This window comes from Salmo salar, chromosome 01, assembly GCF_965601325.2.
Source record: "Salmo salar chromosome 01, fSalSal1, whole genome shotgun sequence".
Classification (NCBI taxonomy): Eukaryota; Metazoa; Chordata; class Actinopteri; order Salmoniformes; family Salmonidae; genus Salmo; species Salmo salar.
The window spans coordinates 144,609,777-144,628,307 of NC_138291.1; the positions used below are offsets into that span (position 1 = coordinate 144,609,777).

Genomic DNA, 18,531 nt, shown 5'->3' on the forward strand with positions numbered 1-18,531 from the left:
ATTTGGCAGACACTCTTATCCAGAGCAACTTACAGTTGTGAGTGGATACATTTGTCATACTTGTCCTCCATGGGAATCAAACCCACAACCCTGGCGTTGCAAGCGCCATGTTCTACCAACTGAGCCACACAGGACCATGTACATACTGTAAGTACCAGAGAATCTCTAAACAGACAACTCTATTTTGACAAAAACTGTTTCTGAACATGACATGAAACACACAAAGACAATGGACACATTAAAGAGGAGCCTAAATAAATCCAGAAAAAAATCTAGTCAAATATAGTTTAATCAATTTACAGTTAAACTGATACGACCACTCAATAAGTTATTTACATAAAAAAATACCACCGAATACAGTGCCTTGCAAAAGTATTCACCCCCTTGGCATTTTTTCCTATTTTGTTGCATTACAACCTGTAATCTAAATTGATTTTTATTTGGATTTCATGTAATGGACATAGAAAAATAGTGTGAAATGAATACAAAAATCTAAAACGGAAAAATGGGGTGTTCATATGTATTCACCCCTTTGCTATGAAGCCCCTAAATAAGATCTGGTGCAACCAATTACCTTCAGAAGTAACGTTAGTTAAATAAAGTCCACCTGTGTGCAATCTAAGTGTCACATGATTTGTCACATGATCTCAGTATATTTACACCTGTTCTGAAAGGCCCCAGAGTCTGCAACACCACTAAGCAGCACTATGAAGACCAAGGAGCTCTCCAAACAGGTCAGGGACAAAGTTGTGAAGTACAGATCAGGGTTGGGTTATAAAAAGAACTTTGAACATCCCACAGAGCACCATTAAATCCATTATTAAGAAATGGAAAGAATATGGCACCACAACAAACCTGCCAAGAGAGGGCTGCCCACCAAAACTCACAGACCAGGCGAGGGCATTAATCAGAGAGGCAACAAAGAGACCAAAGATAACACTGAAGAAGCTGCAAAGCTCCACAGCGGAGATTGGAGTGTCTGTCCATAGGACCACTTTAAGCCGTACACGCCACAGAGCTGGGCTTTACAGAAGAGTGGCCAGAAAAAAAAACATTGCTTAAAGAAAAAAATAAGCAAACATATTTGGTGTTCGCCAAAAGGCATGTGGGAGACTCCCCAAACAAATAGGAGGTACTCTGGTTAGATGATACTAAAATTGAGCTTTTTGGCCATCAAGGAAAACGCCATGTCTGGCGCAAACCCAACACCTCTCATTGCCCCAAGAAGAACATCCCCACAGTGAAGCATGGTGGTGGCAGCATCATGCTGTGGGGGTGTTTTTCATCAGCAGGGACTGGGAAACTGGTCAGAAGTGAAGGAATGATGGATGGCGCTAAATACAGGGAAATTCTTGAGGGAAACCTGTTTCAGTCTTCAAGAGATTTGAGACTGGGACATAGATTCACCTTCCAGCAGGACAATGACCCTAAGCATACTGATAAAGCAACACTCAAGTGGTTTAAAGGGAAACATTTAAATGTCTTGGAATGGCCTAGTCAAAGCCCAGACCTCAATCCAATTGAGAATCTGTAGTATGACTTAAAGATTGCTGTACACCAGTGGAACTCATCCAACTTGAAGAAGCTGGAGCAGTTTTGCCTTGAATGGGCAAAAATCCCAGTGGCTAGATGTGCCAAGCTTATAGAGACATACCCCTTGAGACTTGCAGCTGTAATTGCTGCAAAAGGTGGCTCTACAAAGTATTGACTTTTTTTTGGGGGGGGGGTAGTTATGCACGCTCAAGTTTTTAGTTTTTTTGTAATATTTCTTGTTTGTTTCACAATATTTTATTTTTTTGAATCTTCAAAGTGGTAGGCATGTTGTGTAAATCAAATGATACAACCCCCCCAAAAAATCTATTTTAATTCCAGGTTATAAGGCAACAAAATAGGAAAAATGCCAAGTGGGTGAATACTTTGGCAAGCCACTGGACCATGACAAAAGCAGTGGATAAGGATCATCGTATATAATAAAGGACACTTTCAACAGCAATAAATAGAGCAAAAGGTAGGTAGAGGGTCACTTGGCATTAAGATCATATCTCAGTACTAGACACACCTACTTACAGTACATTCTAAAGCCACAGGGGTAAACCCTAACTTCCATTTACTGCAAGTCAAATTTTCACTTTAGTCTCCCATTGACATTAGTGCATGACTATGTGAAAATTCCTTTTAAGTGGCAGTTAGGGTTCCTCCATTGTGACCGGGGCAGGTTCAGTTAAGACACTGGAATGTTTTAAAGGGGCAGAGTGCTGGTGTGCCAGACAGTCAGTACACAGGCTTGTAGAGGATCTGTCCGTTGAGCAGCCTGCGTTTGAGCTCCTTCCACAGCAGGCTGCGCTCCCTCTGGGATCCCTTCATGAAGCCCCTGTTTTCCAGGGCACGGCGTGACAGGTAGGGGATGACCTCATTGACTGGGCCGTAGGGGACGTACTTGTACACTGGGAATCCAGCCTGGCCTATTCTCAGAGACAGAGACGGAGAGGGAGTGTGAAACATGTTACATGACTAGAGAAGCTACAACAGGCAATATTTTTCACACAAGCACAAAAAACATGAGTTGTTTTGTCTAAACGTTTTAGTTTCTAAACTAATTTTGCAAAACAATAGAGAGCAATATTATATATAATAACCAAATGTGTAAGGAGAGCTATGGTATGGTATAAGGTGACTGAGTGAGACCCTGAAGTTGTTTGTTTCGCAGTCATCTATAGTTGAGTCTGTGGTATGGAGGCCTGAAGGAGGCTTGCCTTCAAGAGCTCTCTGAAGATTTTTCTCAGAAGATTCCTAACCAAAATGCCAATCAATAAATCTTGATCTCCAAGAAACCCATTGACTATGTAGCAACAATCTACAGTACCGTGTTGATATTATTGTACCTAGAGGGAAGCTTATCTGGTCACACATGCCGAGCAGCTGTCCAAAATAAACCTTTTTCTCAGTGGGGGACAGACCCATCTCGTTCATCCTGCCAAAACAACACAGATGGGTTGCAAAGTTTCAAAAACATAACACTGCTCAATAATAAACATCACCTCACTGATGTAAGCATTTATATAATACATTTGCTTTCTATGAAGTTGTGTCACTATTGGTTTGGTGTTTTGTGTAACAAAATGTATGTACGAATTTACTAGCTGATGCATGCCCTACCCTAAACAAGTCTAACTGCCTCTTGATTGAAAAAAGCCCAGAGGCTGGCCTTACTTTTCCAGGGTGAATTTGACAGTGTCCTCGTTGTGTGACGCCACCATGACATTAGCCTTTCTGTTGTGGTCGATCTCCTCCAACACAAACTTTAAACACCTTCAGAGGATCAGGGAAGAGACAATGAACTTCAGCTAATCCAGTGATCTGATATAATGACTTCATCACATAATGCATATCCCTACTCAAACAAGTAAATACCAAGTTACTGAAGTCACACAGAACGCCACTGGGAGTAGGGTGAAGTTGTTCTTAGGTCAGTTTAGCATTTTCCACACTAAAGGTTAAGATTGGGGGTGGGAAGCTGATCCTAGATCTGTACCTAGGGGCAACTTCACACCCAAGCACATTAGGGGCCTTACTTGTGGTACATTCTATTGGTGGTCTCGTAATCTGTGTTGATTGGGTCCTCATAACCGATTTCCTCCGCCCTGCTCCTCTCCTGGTACATGTAGGCGCCGCGAACCAGCTTGGCCCCAAAGTACCAGCCCTCACGCCGGGACAGCTCCACGTCCACAGACACATTGTCATACGCTTCCTGTATAAATCATAATAGGTCACAGAATTATAGAACGCTATGGTTAACAACAGAAATCTTGCCATTCAAATCACCTGAGTGTCCATTACATCTCTTATAAAGGGTAAATGAGTAACACAGTCATGTTATTTTCATTTAATATGTTCATATCAGGTTCATGTGTACACACCTTATCATAAAACTACAAAGATGCAGCATAAACATGGATATAGCAGGTTTAACAGGTTTATATAGTAGGTTGGTCTTTTATAGGTTAAATATGGAAGGCTTTTATGGGTTAACTTGTTTGGGGTAGGGGGCAGTATTTTCACGTCCGGATGAAAAGCGTGCCCAGAGTAAACGGCCTGCTACTCAGGCCCAGAAGCTAGGATATGCATAGTATTAGTAGATTTGGATAGAAAACACTCTGAAGTTTCTAAAACTGTTTGAATGATGTCTGTGAGTATAACAGAACTCATATGGCAGGCGAAAACCTGAGAAAAATCCAACCAGGAAGTGGGAAATCTGAGGTTTGTAGTTTTTCAAGTGATTGCCTATCCAATATACAGTCTCTGTGGGGTCATATTGCACTTCCTAAGGCTTCCACTAGATGTCAACAGTCTTTAGAACGTTGTTTCAGGCTTCTACTGTGAATGGGGAGAGAATAGAGCTATTGGAATCAGATGTCTGGAAAATTGGCATGAGCTCAGTCATGCGCACGGCCGTGAGAGCGAGCCGAGTTCCTTTTCATTTCTGAAGACAAAGGAATTGTCCGGTTGAAATATTATTAACTTTTTTGACTTTGTCTGGCCTTGTGCATGCGCCTTCTGCATTTGGAATAGTGAACTGAACGTGCAAACAAAAAGGAGGTATTTGGACATAAATATGGACTTTATCGAAACAAAACTAACATTTATTGTGGAACTGGGATCCCTGGGAGTGTATTCCGATGAAGATCAAAGGTAAGTGAATATTTATAATGCTATTTCTGACTTTTGTTGACTCCACAACATGGCGGGTATCTGTATGGCTTGTTTTGGTGACTGAGCGCTGTACTCAGATTATTGCAAAGTGTGCTTTCGCCGTAAAGCTTTTTTGAAATCTGACACAGCGGTTGCATTAACTTCTATGGGCTACCACCTGCGGGACACAGCCAGTGAAATATCTGGGCGGCAAATTCAAAAACAACAAAATGTCATAATTCAACTTTCTCAAACAAACAACTATTTTACACCATTTTAAAGATACACTTCTCCTTGATGCAACCACATTGTCCGATTTCAAAAAGGCTTTACAGCGAAAGCAAAACATTAGATTATGTTAGGAGAGTACATAGACAAAAATAATCACACAGCCATTTTCCAAGCAAGGACATTGTCAATAAATAAAACCCAAAACACAGCTAAATGAAGCACTAACCTTTGACGATCTTCATCAGATGACACTCCTAGGACATTATGTTACACAATACATGTATGTTTTGTTCGATAAAGTTCATATTTATATCCAAAAAAAGCATTTTACATTGGCGCGTGATGTTCAGAAAATGTATTCCCACCAAAACGTCCGGTGAATGTGCACATCAATTTACAAAAATACTCATCATAAACGTTGACAAAATATATAACAATTATTTAAACAATTATAGATAGACTACACCTGGATGCAACCAGTTTGTCAGATTTTAAAATAGCTTTACGGAGAAAGCACATTTTTCAATATTCTGAGTACATAGCTCAGCCATCACGGCGAGCTATACAGACACCCGCCAAGTTCGGGGCAACCCAAACTCAGAATTAGTATTAGAAATATTCTCTTACCTTTGCTGATCTTCGTCAGAATGCACTCCCAGGACTGCTACATCTACAATAAATTTTGTTTTTGTTCCAAATAATCCATATTTATGTCCAAATACCTCCGTTTTGTTCGTGCGTACAGATCACTTATCCAAAGGCATAACGCGCGAGCGCGGAACCAGAGACGAAAAGTCAAAATGTTCCATTACCGTACTTTGAAGCATGTCAAACGCTGTTTAAAATCAAACTTTATGGTATTGTTAAATTAAAATTGCGATTATATTCCAACCGGACAATAGCATATTCATTCAAGAAGAAAAAGAAGGAACGGCGCGCTCGCATGACCGCACATATCCAATCCCTTTGTTGCCAGGCAGTCCACTCAGAAACTGAGCTCCTATTATCTGCCCAGTGATAGGAGAATGCTCAAACCACTTTCTGAAGGGTTAAGACAGCCAATGGAAGCCTTAGGAAGTGCAACGTAACCCCACGGATACTGTAGTTTCGAAAGGGACTAGAAAGAAGAACTACAATTCTCAGATCCTCCACTTCCTGGTTGACTTTTTCTCAGGTTTTTGCCTGCCATATGAGTTCTCTTATACTCACAGACACCATTCAAACAGTTTTCGAAACTTCAGTGTTTTCTATCCAAATCTACTAATAATATGCATAGTCTAGTTTCTGGGCCAGAGTAGTAACCTGTTTAAATTGGGTACGTTTTTCATCCGGCCGTGAAAATACTGCCCCCTAGCCCAGACAGGTTAAGGAGAAGTTTATCTTTAATTCTATGCATAACGGTTGTATATTTTATCAACGTTTATGATGAGTATTTCTGTAAATTGATGTGCTCATTCACCGGAAATTTTGGAGGCAAAACATTTCTGAACATTACACGCCAATGTAAATTGGGTTTTTGGATATAAATATGAACTTTATCGAGCAAAACATACATGTATTGTGTAACATGAAGTCCTATGAGTGCCATCTGATGAAGATCATCAAAGGTTAGTGATTCATTTTAGCTGTATTTCTGGTTTTTGTGATGCCTCTCCTTGCTTGGAAAATGGCTGTGGTTTTTCTTGTCTAGGTGCTGTCCTAACATAATCTAATGGTATGCTTTCGCCGTAAAGCCTTTTTGAAATCGGACACTGTGGTTGGATTAACGAGAAGTTTATCTTTAAAATGGTGTATAATACTTGTATGTGTGAGAAATTTGAATTATGAGATTTTTGTTGTTTTGAATTTGGCGCTCTGCTATTTCACTGGCTGTTGGCGAGTGGGACGCTAGCGTCCCACATACCCCAGAGAGGTTTTAACTATGAAAGGGGTTATGAAATCTGTTTTCCTCTATTCCTAGGGGCATGACAAGTCCATACACAGACAGATGGCCTCCCTACATACATAATCTACGAGATTGTACATGTAGTCCCAACAGTCCCGAACTTGACAAAAATGCAAGGAACATTTTTCCATATGAAGATGAACAACAACTAGAGATTGGGGGGGGGGGGGGTGTTGAGGACAGTGTCGAGGACTCACCTTGAGGTAGCACTGGTAGGTATTAAAGATGATGGGCTTCTCTCTGTTGAAGATCCTCTGCATCTCCAGGGTCAGTCTGCTGATGGCCGGCTGAAAGTATGTCTGCTCAGCGTCCACCATCAGCCTCACCCCATTGTCCACTGCATGCTGGGATATGAGAAGCATCAACAGCCTTGTGTTAACCTCCACTGATAGTCAGCTTTAACCCTAGGTACCGCCTGGGATACAAATGGTGCTTTATTCAACACAACAGTGAAGCCATTTGTCTGGATCACTTGAAACATTTCAGTGGTCATGCTATGCCTTCTTTTCTGTTGCTGAGCATTTGGAGGCACTTGGCCTCTGCCAACTACTGTTGCCTTTAGTACAGCCATGATAACGTAATATCTATGGACCAAGCTATTACTTTTATCTATAGAGACTCACTTCAGAGCAAACAGACTCTGGATACAACACGTCATAGAAGTAGACTCTTGCTCCTATTGTAGGAGGGCAATTGTAATTCAAACAGAGGGGGCTGAAACCTTTCCCAACAATGACAACATTGCTGAAGTTGCGTTATTCTTTTTTGAAGTTAGTAAATCTGACAAACAAAACTATTGCCAAAAGGTTTCTTTCCAATAAACTATTGTATGGCCTGCTCACTGAGGTTTCTCGTAAAATGAGAGATGTACTGCATCCCATGATCCAATTCATATGTGAACAGCTGGGTCAATATACTGTTGTTAACCAACTGTTGAATTGTAAAACCATGTTTGGCAGCAGTGCCCTATATTGAACTCTAGAATCGCCTTACCTTGGCCAGAACATCCACTCTCTGCAGCATCCTCTTCATCTGTTTCTCCTCTTCAACAGTGAACTTCCTCAACAGCGGCTCCAGCTGACCAGTCTAGAAGACCAGCGGAAACACACATTTCATTAAGAGTAAACTTTGACTTGAACTACAAAATGCATTAATGTATGCATGCATATAATGTATGTACACTCTGCATGGATGGATGGACTTGTGCTTGTACTTCGAGTTTCTGTGTACAAACACATTCAGGTGGATAGCATGGCTGCATGTTAAATATTGTAAGGATATGCATGTAAATGTGTGTAGAATGTGTGTATAGCTCACCTCAACGTTGGGAATGACGAGCAGGTTTGAGATCTTTGTTCTGTCGTTGATCAAGCTATTCCAGTCCAGGAGGTCTATTGTTCTGGGGAACATGATGAAAATGGCAGACTCAGTCAAATCCAGTCCAGGTACACACATCCTTTCCATTGTATAGTAGATAGGCTTTGCGCTCATGATGCATTCCAGGTGAGTTTAACCTCTTACCCTGATGAGCCCAGTTTCTCTCCAGTAAACCAGTTCTCAATGTCGTCTTTATTTCCAACACCCAGCTTAGCCAAACTCTCCTACGGGAAACAAAAAAAATGTAATAATATCAATAACTAGCCTATTACTGATGAAACATTAAAGATAGAAGGAATCACTAGCATTTGTCACAGAAATCAAGTCTGTTAGCGCTAGGGAGTCTTTTCAGTAGCTGGGAATCGGCTTTTTAAGCTGGGAATCTGCTTGACCTCAGTCACATTTCTACTTTAAGTGTTGCTCCAGGCGATACGCACCTTCAGCTGTTCCAGCTCCAGTTTCTGCTCCAGTGCATCCATGCCAGACTTCCCCTGCTGTGCTGCTAGGAGGTTGAAGAACCTCCTCCATTTCACCAGCACCTCTGAGAACTGGAGCTGGAGAGGGGAGAAGCAGAAAGGTCATCATTTTTTACTAATAAATCTGGACTCTGTCACGATCACTGCCAATGTTAAATCAAGGGCTAAAAGACAGCGTCTAACAGGAAGTGTCTTACACACCAGAAACTGTGGGCGGCCCAGGGCAGTCATCTTAACGGCAGAAAATCCATCTACAGAGGCCCCCCCTGAGAGGAATAATGAAGATATAATATTTAGTGCAGCAACAACACCATTGATAAACAGATCATAAGAATCATATTACGCATGATAGAAGAACATCTGCAAAGAGTCTGCAATGAGTTTGACCTTTCAAGGATTGTTAGTTTGACCTTTCAAGGACACTTAGAAAAATGGCATGAATTGATGCATTCACTGCATTTTTATTGTGTGCTCGCCTGAGGCTTTGATGCAGTTCAGGAAGGTCTCCATCTGGGCGTCACACTTGGCCTCGTCAGCATAGAAGTAGGTCCTGGCACTGACCACGCCCCCACGACGGTCCCCAAACTGACGGTGGGCCTTGTACTTCTTCTCACGGCGGTCAACGCCTACAGTCAGAAGACAACATAAGACGTCTATCTAGGCGACCAGACTTTCCTCTAGACTAGAGTAGCCACACCAACCACTGGGAGGAAAGGACAGGAGTAGCCTAGTGTCAATAGGAATGACCCTTACCACCGTCGCCTAAATCATCTACCGCGGGTCTAATTTGGCACAGATACCTGAAGATCTTTTTCTTTAGCATAAACACATGCATGAGCAGGACTGTGCTTCTTTAATATAAAACACTGACTCATATGCATACCATACCATTTTTGGAAATGTGGAAAATTTGTCAAAAGAAGTCTAAGAAAATAGATGTTTAGATATCTAGTGCCACTCAGAAAAAATACATGGGGGGGAGAGTTACATACATTTAAGTCCAGGGCCCCAAAACATGCAACACATGACATGAACCAGGGTTTCAGCTTCTCTCTAACTTAACATGCATATCTGCCCTCTTTAACCCCTCTCCTAGCCTCCAGAGTAAATCCAGATGAAACCACTTGCCTGAACCATGCAAACTCTCATGTCACCTGCTATAAGAGTCCTATATCAACCCTTAAATGACCGCTGACATAGACCCAGGAGGTTAGCATTCAGACACACGGCAGAAGTAAACAGACATTTTGGCAATGTGACCCCCGCTGCTTTCACTCCCCCCACATCCACCAACCAGATGGCTTGAAGCAACCAGAAATAAAATAAATTCTGTCAAGTAGTAACATTTACTGTAGTCATGTTCCTGCGTTACAAAGTGTTCTCCAGCTGGCACTGAAACAAATTACGTGCACATTAAAAACAAGTCAATCATAAAGTACTGTAAATGAAAACTTGACATTCCACCAGCAAATACACACCTGGACTTTCTTTCTCAGCTTCAGACACACATGAGCTGAAACAGATGAAACATCAAATTAACATGAAATAACACAACTAGGTCTAATATCAATGCCGGTCAGCCACCGCTACTATAACAGCAAATAATAATTGTAGAAGTGTTCTGGTGTTTAGTACCATATAAGATGTTGGACATCATGTTGAAGTAAGTAGATAAGGTGTAAGATGAGGTCTTCAAATGCATGATGAGTTAGAATTTCATAACTCAAGGTCATGCGCTAAAGATGATCACGTCTTGTGACAGGCTCCCCATGCAGGAGCTGTTAATATCAGTTTGAGCATAGCGTTTTACAACCTATCCAGTGTGTGTGCCAATATGTTGACTGTGCTATAAACGGTACGCATGGCAGCACAGGGGGCCTAACGTTAGGTAGAAGTGCAAATGTCCTGCTATTTGATCTCTTGTGCTGTTGTGAACTTTTGATAACAGAGTGCTGACTGTGAGTCACAGGGGGGGCTGTTTCAAAACCTCAGTGCATCACACATGGCCTAGGTTAATCCAGTCTAGATCCACCACTCTAAAACCCAAGCTTGAATAAAATGGATATTGATCTCTCATTAGCACATTACTGAATTGATCTCTTTGAGCTATTGGTTGTCTCAGTGGCTGCATCGCTCAATGTTATTAGGGCTGGGAATTGCCAGGGACCTCACGATACGATCGCGATACTTAGGTGCTGATACAATATGTATTGCGATTCTCACGATTCTATATGTATTGCCATTCGATACTGCGATTTGCTGTCCCAAGCATATTGCTCACTATAAGTCTGCTGCAGAGGAACAAGAGAGAGCATGAGAAAACAGGTTTTGATCAGTCAGGGAAATAACAGTGCTGAAAAAAAATGTTGGCTCACTATTTAAAAAGAAGATGGAGAACAAGCTATAGGATAAAAACAAATATTGGAGTTTTGGCGCAATTAGATCCGACAAGCTCTACCTACAGTAACATGTTATTTGTATTATTTATTTTTCCACAATTGATACTTGGAGTCAAATATGTACACTGAGTATACCAACCATTAGCAACACCTTCCTAATATTGAGTTGCACCCCCTTTTACCCTCAGAACAGCCTCAATTTGTCAGGGCACCTACTACCAAACCCTGTTCAAAGGCACTTAAATCTTTTGTCTTGCCCATTCACCCTCTGAAAGACACATATACACAATCCATGTCTCAATTGTCTCAAGGCTTAAAAATCCTTCTTTAACCAGTCTCCTTCCCGTCATCTTCACAGATTGAAGTGGATTTAACAAGTGACATCTATAAAGGATCATAGCTTCACCTGGATTCACCTGGTTAGTCTATGTCATGGAAAAATGTTTAGTATACTCAGTGTATATAATATTGTCCCAAAATAATATCGCGATATGTAGCCATGTATTTTTTGCACCATCACTAAATGTTATCTGGGGATAAATAATTGCACAGGCTGAACTCTACAATCTCAATGGAAATTTGAACATCCTTTAGTTGAGTCTGGAGGTTTGGAAGCCATAGACTTCTGAAACGCAAAGCATGTCCTTTACCAACGTTAATAAAAAAGGTTGACCGGAACTCTGGTACACTCCCATAATGATTAATTCACAAAAGGTTGATCCTGTACGGACGGACCATCATCACGTTAAGGGGGTGTTAAAGCCTTACTTGTCTGAACAATTCCAGTGAATATGAGTCATCCTTCACCCTGGTACGTCCAGTTATTAACACAAGAGGAGAGGATGTTTCGCGTTATTCCATTCATGTAGTTTGGCTCTAAAAGGTGCAGATTAGTCTCATGTGAAGAGTTTCACAGCAATTATGAGGTAAGGCCAGAATGTTAACAAGTTTGTCTTTGATGGTATCACTAACCCATTCACTGTTATTCCCATCCACCAAACACCCCCTGGCTCACCTTTGACCTGTTGCTGAGACATTGCTAAGCAGCAACTCCTTCCCTAATCATTATTTTACATCAGAACAACCCAGGGGCGATGGAGAGGGAGGCAGCTGGCTGATGGGTAACCCAAAATACTGAGCCACCTAGTACACAGCCTTCTCTAGGCTCTTCCATAACTTGCAATGATTTGTAGACCCTAATACTGTCATATGTGGACATTTCCTTATGGTTCAGTTGATGGAGACAGCAGGATTCTGTTCACAACATGTTTACTGCAACATGTTTTTAATAACGAAATGCACGCTGTGTATGCATAAATGGTATGCATCACAGAATCTTTCTGTAACACAAAATATACCATTTGTTAACATTTAATGTATTTCTGTTGGACTCAAGCTCCTTCCTCAAATGTACACTTTAATTGGAACCATTCAGCGGGCCCGCTTCAGTATTTTCCGATTGTTAGTTCAGCTTGAATGTGTGCATAGCCCGTCTGTAAGAAAATCCCTGACCAAACATGAGAGGGCTGCTTTCCAAAACACATTACATAACACTCCCTGGGCTTCCTTTGAAAGGCTGCGTCAAGTTACCCAACAAGGCTGGCTTGTCTCAATCCACCTCACGTGACTGCATTCTCAAAGGGACTGGAATAAATGTGCTCCTTCAGCTCAACAAATCTGGCGAGAGGGGTATGTCTGAACTGACCAATAGTGTCTGAGTATTGCTGTGCAACATCAGATACTGAAAGTGGTGCAAGAAAAATGTTTTATGGTGGGAAGTTGTAAACACCGGTTTTTATGAATATGAAACATGAGTAGGGCTGTAGGTTTGAAAGGGAGAAAGACAGACATAGCAGGGAGAACCTACAGTAAAATCTGAAAAAAGTACAACATATGGAAATGTATGCCGTAACCTTGCCAAATAGTATTGGATCAGATAGGGTGATTTTGGCAGTGGCATTTTGCCGTAGGTCAATTGCATAACATGTTTACACTAGTGGCCACTGAGGTAGCAATATAGGCATCTCACTCCATAGCACATAGCTATAAATAAATCAATGATTCCTAATCAATAACTTATGAAACTAGAAAACGTTTAAGCTTGTGTTTGAAGTGTGGAACCCTATATCCTTTATTAGAGTTATAGAGGCCGGGTTTGTGAGAGATAGACTAGGGATGACAGAGACTAGGGATGACAGAGACTACTTACTCCATCTCCTTCTTCTCTGCCTCCTCCTGGGTCAGGTCCTCCTCTACACTGTAATCCAGGACTGACCCCACGCCAAAGGCCTGGTTCTTATGGATCAGAGGCTTGATGGAGTTGTGGTCCTCCCCAGCCACAAACTGCCCGTAGAACGTCATCTTCATCAGCCTCTCAAACAGCCGCTTGCCAAACACCTTCTTGCTGAGGTCCATCAACTGAGACAGAGGAAATAATCAACTGAGTTAGACCCACAACTCCCCAGCTAGAGTAGTGTTCCTTAAAACTTGTAAGGCTGTGACGATACCAGTATTGCAATATTTTTTCCATGTAGATAATTAAAACACGAAGCAGATCAAAGTCTTTGGTCCTTTAAAAACCCGCTGTATGTTAAAATATTGTGAGCTATAGCTTGGAAACCACATAAATGTAACTCTGGATGACAAGTTTTTCACAATTACTAACATTTAATCCTAGTAAAAATACCCTGTCTTAGGTCAGTTAGGATCAACACTATTTTAAGAATGTGAAATGTCAGAATAAAAATAGAGAATTATTTATTTCAGCTTTTATTTCTTTCGTCACATGTCAATTAGACTATCAGAAGCTTCTAAAGCCATGACATCATTTTCTGGAATTTTCCAAGCTGTTTAAAGGCACAGTCAATTTAGTGTATGTAAACTTCTGACCCACTGGAATTGTGATACAGTGAATTATAAGTGAAATAATCTGTCTGTAAACAATTGTTGGATAAATTACTTGTATCATGTCCTAACCGACTTGCCAAAACTAGAGTTTGTTAACAAGAAATTTGCGGAGTGGTTGAAAAACGAGTTCTAATGACTCCAACCTATGTAAATTTCCGACTTCAACTGTAATTGTTTGTTTCCAACATTAGGGCTGTTTCCCAGAAGTTAAATATGCTTTGTGATTTGTTTCCTTGCCACGATACTTACAAGTATCGCGATACTTGTATCGTCCCGGCCTATTGATTTTATCCATCTAGGACCTGATCTGAGAAAGCACTTAGTGAAAGTTACATGTGCATTGCACATGAACCTAAGGGCGGCAGGTAGCCTAGTGGTTAGAGCGTTGGGCCAGTAACCGAAAGGTTGCTAGATCAAATCCCTGAGCTGACAAGGTAAGAATCTGCCATTCTGCCCCTGAACAAGGCCGTCATTGTAAATAAGAATTTGTTCTTAACTGACTTGCCTATTTAAATTAAAAAAATAAAAAATAAGATTCAATGCAAATGGTATGATAATAAGCCTAGGCTACTTGTACACCTGGAAATGCTTGGTCCCAGAAACACGCCAGCGTGCTTTTAACCCCTTTTAAACATTGTGCCTCTTGAGCAATATCTAACTTGGGGGCTGAGCTAGAGTGGTGTTTGAGACAATGGCGAATCCTGAAGATGGTTCTCCTCACAAAACAAGCCCGAACGATTTGAGATGAAAACTATTATGACATCACAAGCCACACAATAATTATTATACGACAAGGGGTTCTTCTTCATAGAAGACCATAGGAAATCCCAGGACATAGTGTGTATAATAAGCTCACTTAGTTGCTGTCAAACTCCACAGTTGTCACTGACTAGTTGGATCTTCATTTCCCACTGACCAAACAATTTCTGTACTTACAGCATTCTTATAAATGTTTTTGTTTCTTTTAAATCAGGTTTTTGATTGGTGAACCTTACTTAAATATTGACATTTGTTAACTCGTGAATGTTTATGTCAAATTGTTGTGTTCTACTTGTAGCACTGGTTGTCCTTAAAAGAAAATGGTAAAACACTTCAGTGTGAGGCTAAATATGAGTAGTCTCCAGGGCCGCAACTTTAACTGGGGACATGGGGGACGTCCCCCCCACATCCTGAAATATTATTTTAGTCCCCCCCAGTTTTATCATTGGAATGTGATACAAAACGAGGCGTCAGTGTGCTTTAGGAGCATTATAACGCCTCAGAGTGGTCGGGTAGGCTGTTTGGGGTCTTTAAATAAAAATAAAAAAATGAAATAAAGTGTCCCCCCCACTTCTAAAACCAAAGTTGCGCCCCTGAGTCTTGCTAACACCAGCCTCTCTGAGAAGCCCCTGACTGCAGTGTGCAAATCGGGCCGGGCTCAATGTGGGCGGATTCAAACACGTTTAACCCGAACCCTTCCAGTCTCCTTCAAGGTCACCCAAGTTGAGGTTCACGTCAGAGGAATCAACATCAACGAAAGCGAAATCTTAATTCGAACCAAACCTACATGGATAAAAATATAAACCACGGAAGTGAGACTGTCATTATGCATAATGCACTTTGTAATATTTATGTTATACCAGTGCAGTGGTATATTTCTATATAACCAACTACCGCACCGAAATTAGCATAGCGTTAATTAGCAACGATTTGCACATGAGCGATCTAATTAGCAATAGCACCCTTTGGCATATGAGCTAGCTAATTGCTTACGAGGGAATCTTAAAGGACAAATTTGCCTACTTGAGCAGTAAGCCAAGGTTTACATGTACAGTTATGTAATCGATCTTCTGTGTTTCTTCAATGTAACCCTTGCTGTGTTTGGCTGGCTCTAAATCTGTATTGTTGATGCTGACGGCCATTCCCTAAGTTACACATAGCGAGTCTACACAGCCTACACATAGTATATACAATACTGAAATGAAATGCCTATTCCTTATTTTATGCCTTTCTAATTATCATGCCTTTTATGTCTATGCTTATTTTCTTTGATGTATAGAGACACGTTAGTGTGTTATTGGAGGGCAAGAGTCCCAAAATAAAAAAATGCAGCAGCAGTCAACTTCATCACTGCCCCTTCTGCACATATATGGCTGAACAATATATGGTCAACAACCACATCAAAGGTCATGCGTCAGTGAGGCACAATTTCTTTCTTTGTTTATTGAATATAGTTGACATTCACATTTTTTGATTTGCCCTATTTTTTTCAGTTACATCAGTGCATTTAATTTAATTGTATAACTTGTTACTTTACTGTTATTCCTCTCTTCCAGAGTTCACAATCATAAAGTGTGGCTTCAGTTGTAGAAATTTGACACACTTTCATTGTTGCTATTGCACGGCAACAATAATCAACAGAACACCGTTTCTGAAGCACCTGACATACCATCAGCATCCAGAGGCCCTTAAACAGTCCCCAGGGGGACTGTGTTATGTTGTTTAGTAAAGATGACGTAGAAGTCACCTGAGTCTCTGATCGCTTTACTAGAGCTGGTATAACAATGTACAAAGCACATTCAGCTTGTCAGTATGTCTATATGGTCTCCATTATCATGAGGAAAGTAAATAGCATTATAAATCAGGATAGGTAGTAACTGTGTATATATATATATATATATATATATATATATATATATATATATATATATATATATGCTCAATGAAATAATATAAATTAGAAAGTTATAACATTTATCAACACAATTGTACCAGTACATGACATACATAACAAGTCTGTTGTTCACTGCAACAATATCAGTAGCTTGTCTCAAATAGAACATGAACCAAAACGTGTTACAACATGTGCTGGTACCACTTTATATAATATTTCTTACAATGCCTTTCATAAACGTGTGTTTTTGTATTCTGTGTGTGACTGTCAAACCTCAAATGGACAACAACAAAAAAACACCGGTGGGTGGGGTAAAACGTGGGCCTCCGGACACATTGAGCCCCACCAAGAACCGGTCGCGCATAAGGCAGGCTAAAATGAGGTCAGAGCAAGCAAATGAATGAAAGTAGTGAATTTGAGCTTTTTCACTGTGAGAATCCCTGGACCCTTGTTAACCTCTTAACTATTTACTTTTTTTACATGCTGTTTCGTGTTTTTGAATAATGGCTATTTGACAGTCAGAAATGTAATCACTTGTATCATAGTTCTACAAACCACACCAATTACTCCTAACCACAATGTAGCAAAAACAATGTCATCAAAAGAATGTCCCTACCTGCTTGTTCTTGTCAACGAGGAAGTCGAATGTGCAAAGTTTGAAGACCAACAGACTTCTAAGCAGCTCAATGTTATCTTTACTTTTATACGCTTCATGTGTATTATCAAAGTCGATTGCGATCTTCCGTGTTTGAGCATCGGTGTTATTTTTTGTTTGGCTGATGAGGTCTACTTGAACAGCTTTCACCACCGTGCACTCAACAAGTTGCTGCTCTTCTTTCCCTCCTTCAACCTCCTTACGTTGCTTGGATGTGACCGTGGACCGAAATCTCCCCTGAGACAAGCATATTCTCTTGATGTTGTCAGAATTTGGCCTGACTAGACCTGGTATTACTTTAGTGTACGACATTAGTTAGCTGTATTTAAAGTCGTAAAAAATAAATCTTGCGTTAGAGGGCGCGTGGTTAAAGCAGTTTTAGTTCGTGGCTAGACTGACAGTTGGTGCGCATGCCCAGTGTTTATAAGCCAAGGACCGCCTACTCTGACGCGTTTAGCATGAACTCGGTGTTATGAGGAACTCCCCCTTCCCACTGTTCTGCAAATAATAGGAGGACAGCATGTCCTTCATAAGAAATACAATAAAATCAAAGGTGACATTTGGGTTGTTGAATTGTAAATCTTGAGGTGGCGTATAGCTGCAGAATGCTGTGGTGGCCATGTTGGTTAAGTGTGCCTTGAATTCTAAATAAATCACAGACAGTTGTCACCAGCAAAGCACCCCCACAGCATCCCACCTCCTCCTCCATGCTTCACGGTGGGAACCACACATGCGCAGATCATCCATTCACCTACTCTGCGTCACAAAGACACGGCGGATGGAACCAAAAACCTCAAATTTGGACTCTTCAGACCAAAGGACAGATTTCCACCGGTCTAATCTCCATTGCTTGTGTTTTTTGGCCAAAGCAAGTCTGTTCTTCTTTCCTTTGGTAGTGGTTTCTTGCAGCAATTCAACCATGAATGCCTGATTCACCCAGTCTCCTCTGAACAGTTGATGTTGAGATGTGTCTGTTACTTCAACTCTGTGAAGCATTTATTTGGGCTGCAATCTGACGTGCATTTAACTCTATTGAATTTATCCTCTGCAGCAAAGGTAACTCTGGGTTTCCTTTTCTGTGGGGGTCCTCATGAGAGCCAGTTTCATCATAGCGCTTTATGGTTTTTGTTACTGTACTTGAAGAAATGTTCTTTAATAAAACCCTCTAAAGGATCGGACCCTTTAAAAAATAAATAAAA

General features: G+C 40.9%; 1 protein-coding gene across 2 annotated transcripts; it reads right to left on the bottom strand.

Annotated features, from left to right (window-relative positions):
• Positions 1–271: 271 nt before the first annotated feature.
• On the bottom strand, positions 272–17,745 carry LOC106564257 (proline dehydrogenase 1, mitochondrial). 2 transcript variants are annotated; one of them, XM_082955298.1, is made up of 15 exons: positions 17,294–17,745; positions 13,327–13,535; positions 10,197–10,231; positions 10,069–10,110; positions 9,195–9,344; positions 8,920–8,984; positions 8,680–8,796; positions 8,387–8,466; positions 8,183–8,264; positions 7,859–7,951; positions 7,063–7,209; positions 3,573–3,748; positions 3,211–3,309; positions 2,883–2,971; positions 272–2,462 (listed from the first exon to the last, which is right to left on the bottom strand). In XM_082955298.1, exons 1-15 carry the CDS (start codon positions 17,642–17,644, stop codon positions 2,272–2,274), a joined length of 1,926 nt encoding a protein of 641 aa, XP_082811424.1. In that variant the 5' UTR covers positions 17,645–17,745; the 3' UTR covers positions 272–2,271. The 2 variants fall into 2 exon arrangements, with proteins under 2 accessions (XP_082811424.1, XP_013985778.1); XM_014130303.3 differs by lacking the exon at positions 10,069–10,110 and having other exon boundaries at positions 17,294–17,744.
• Positions 17,746–18,531: the final 786 nt, after the last annotated feature.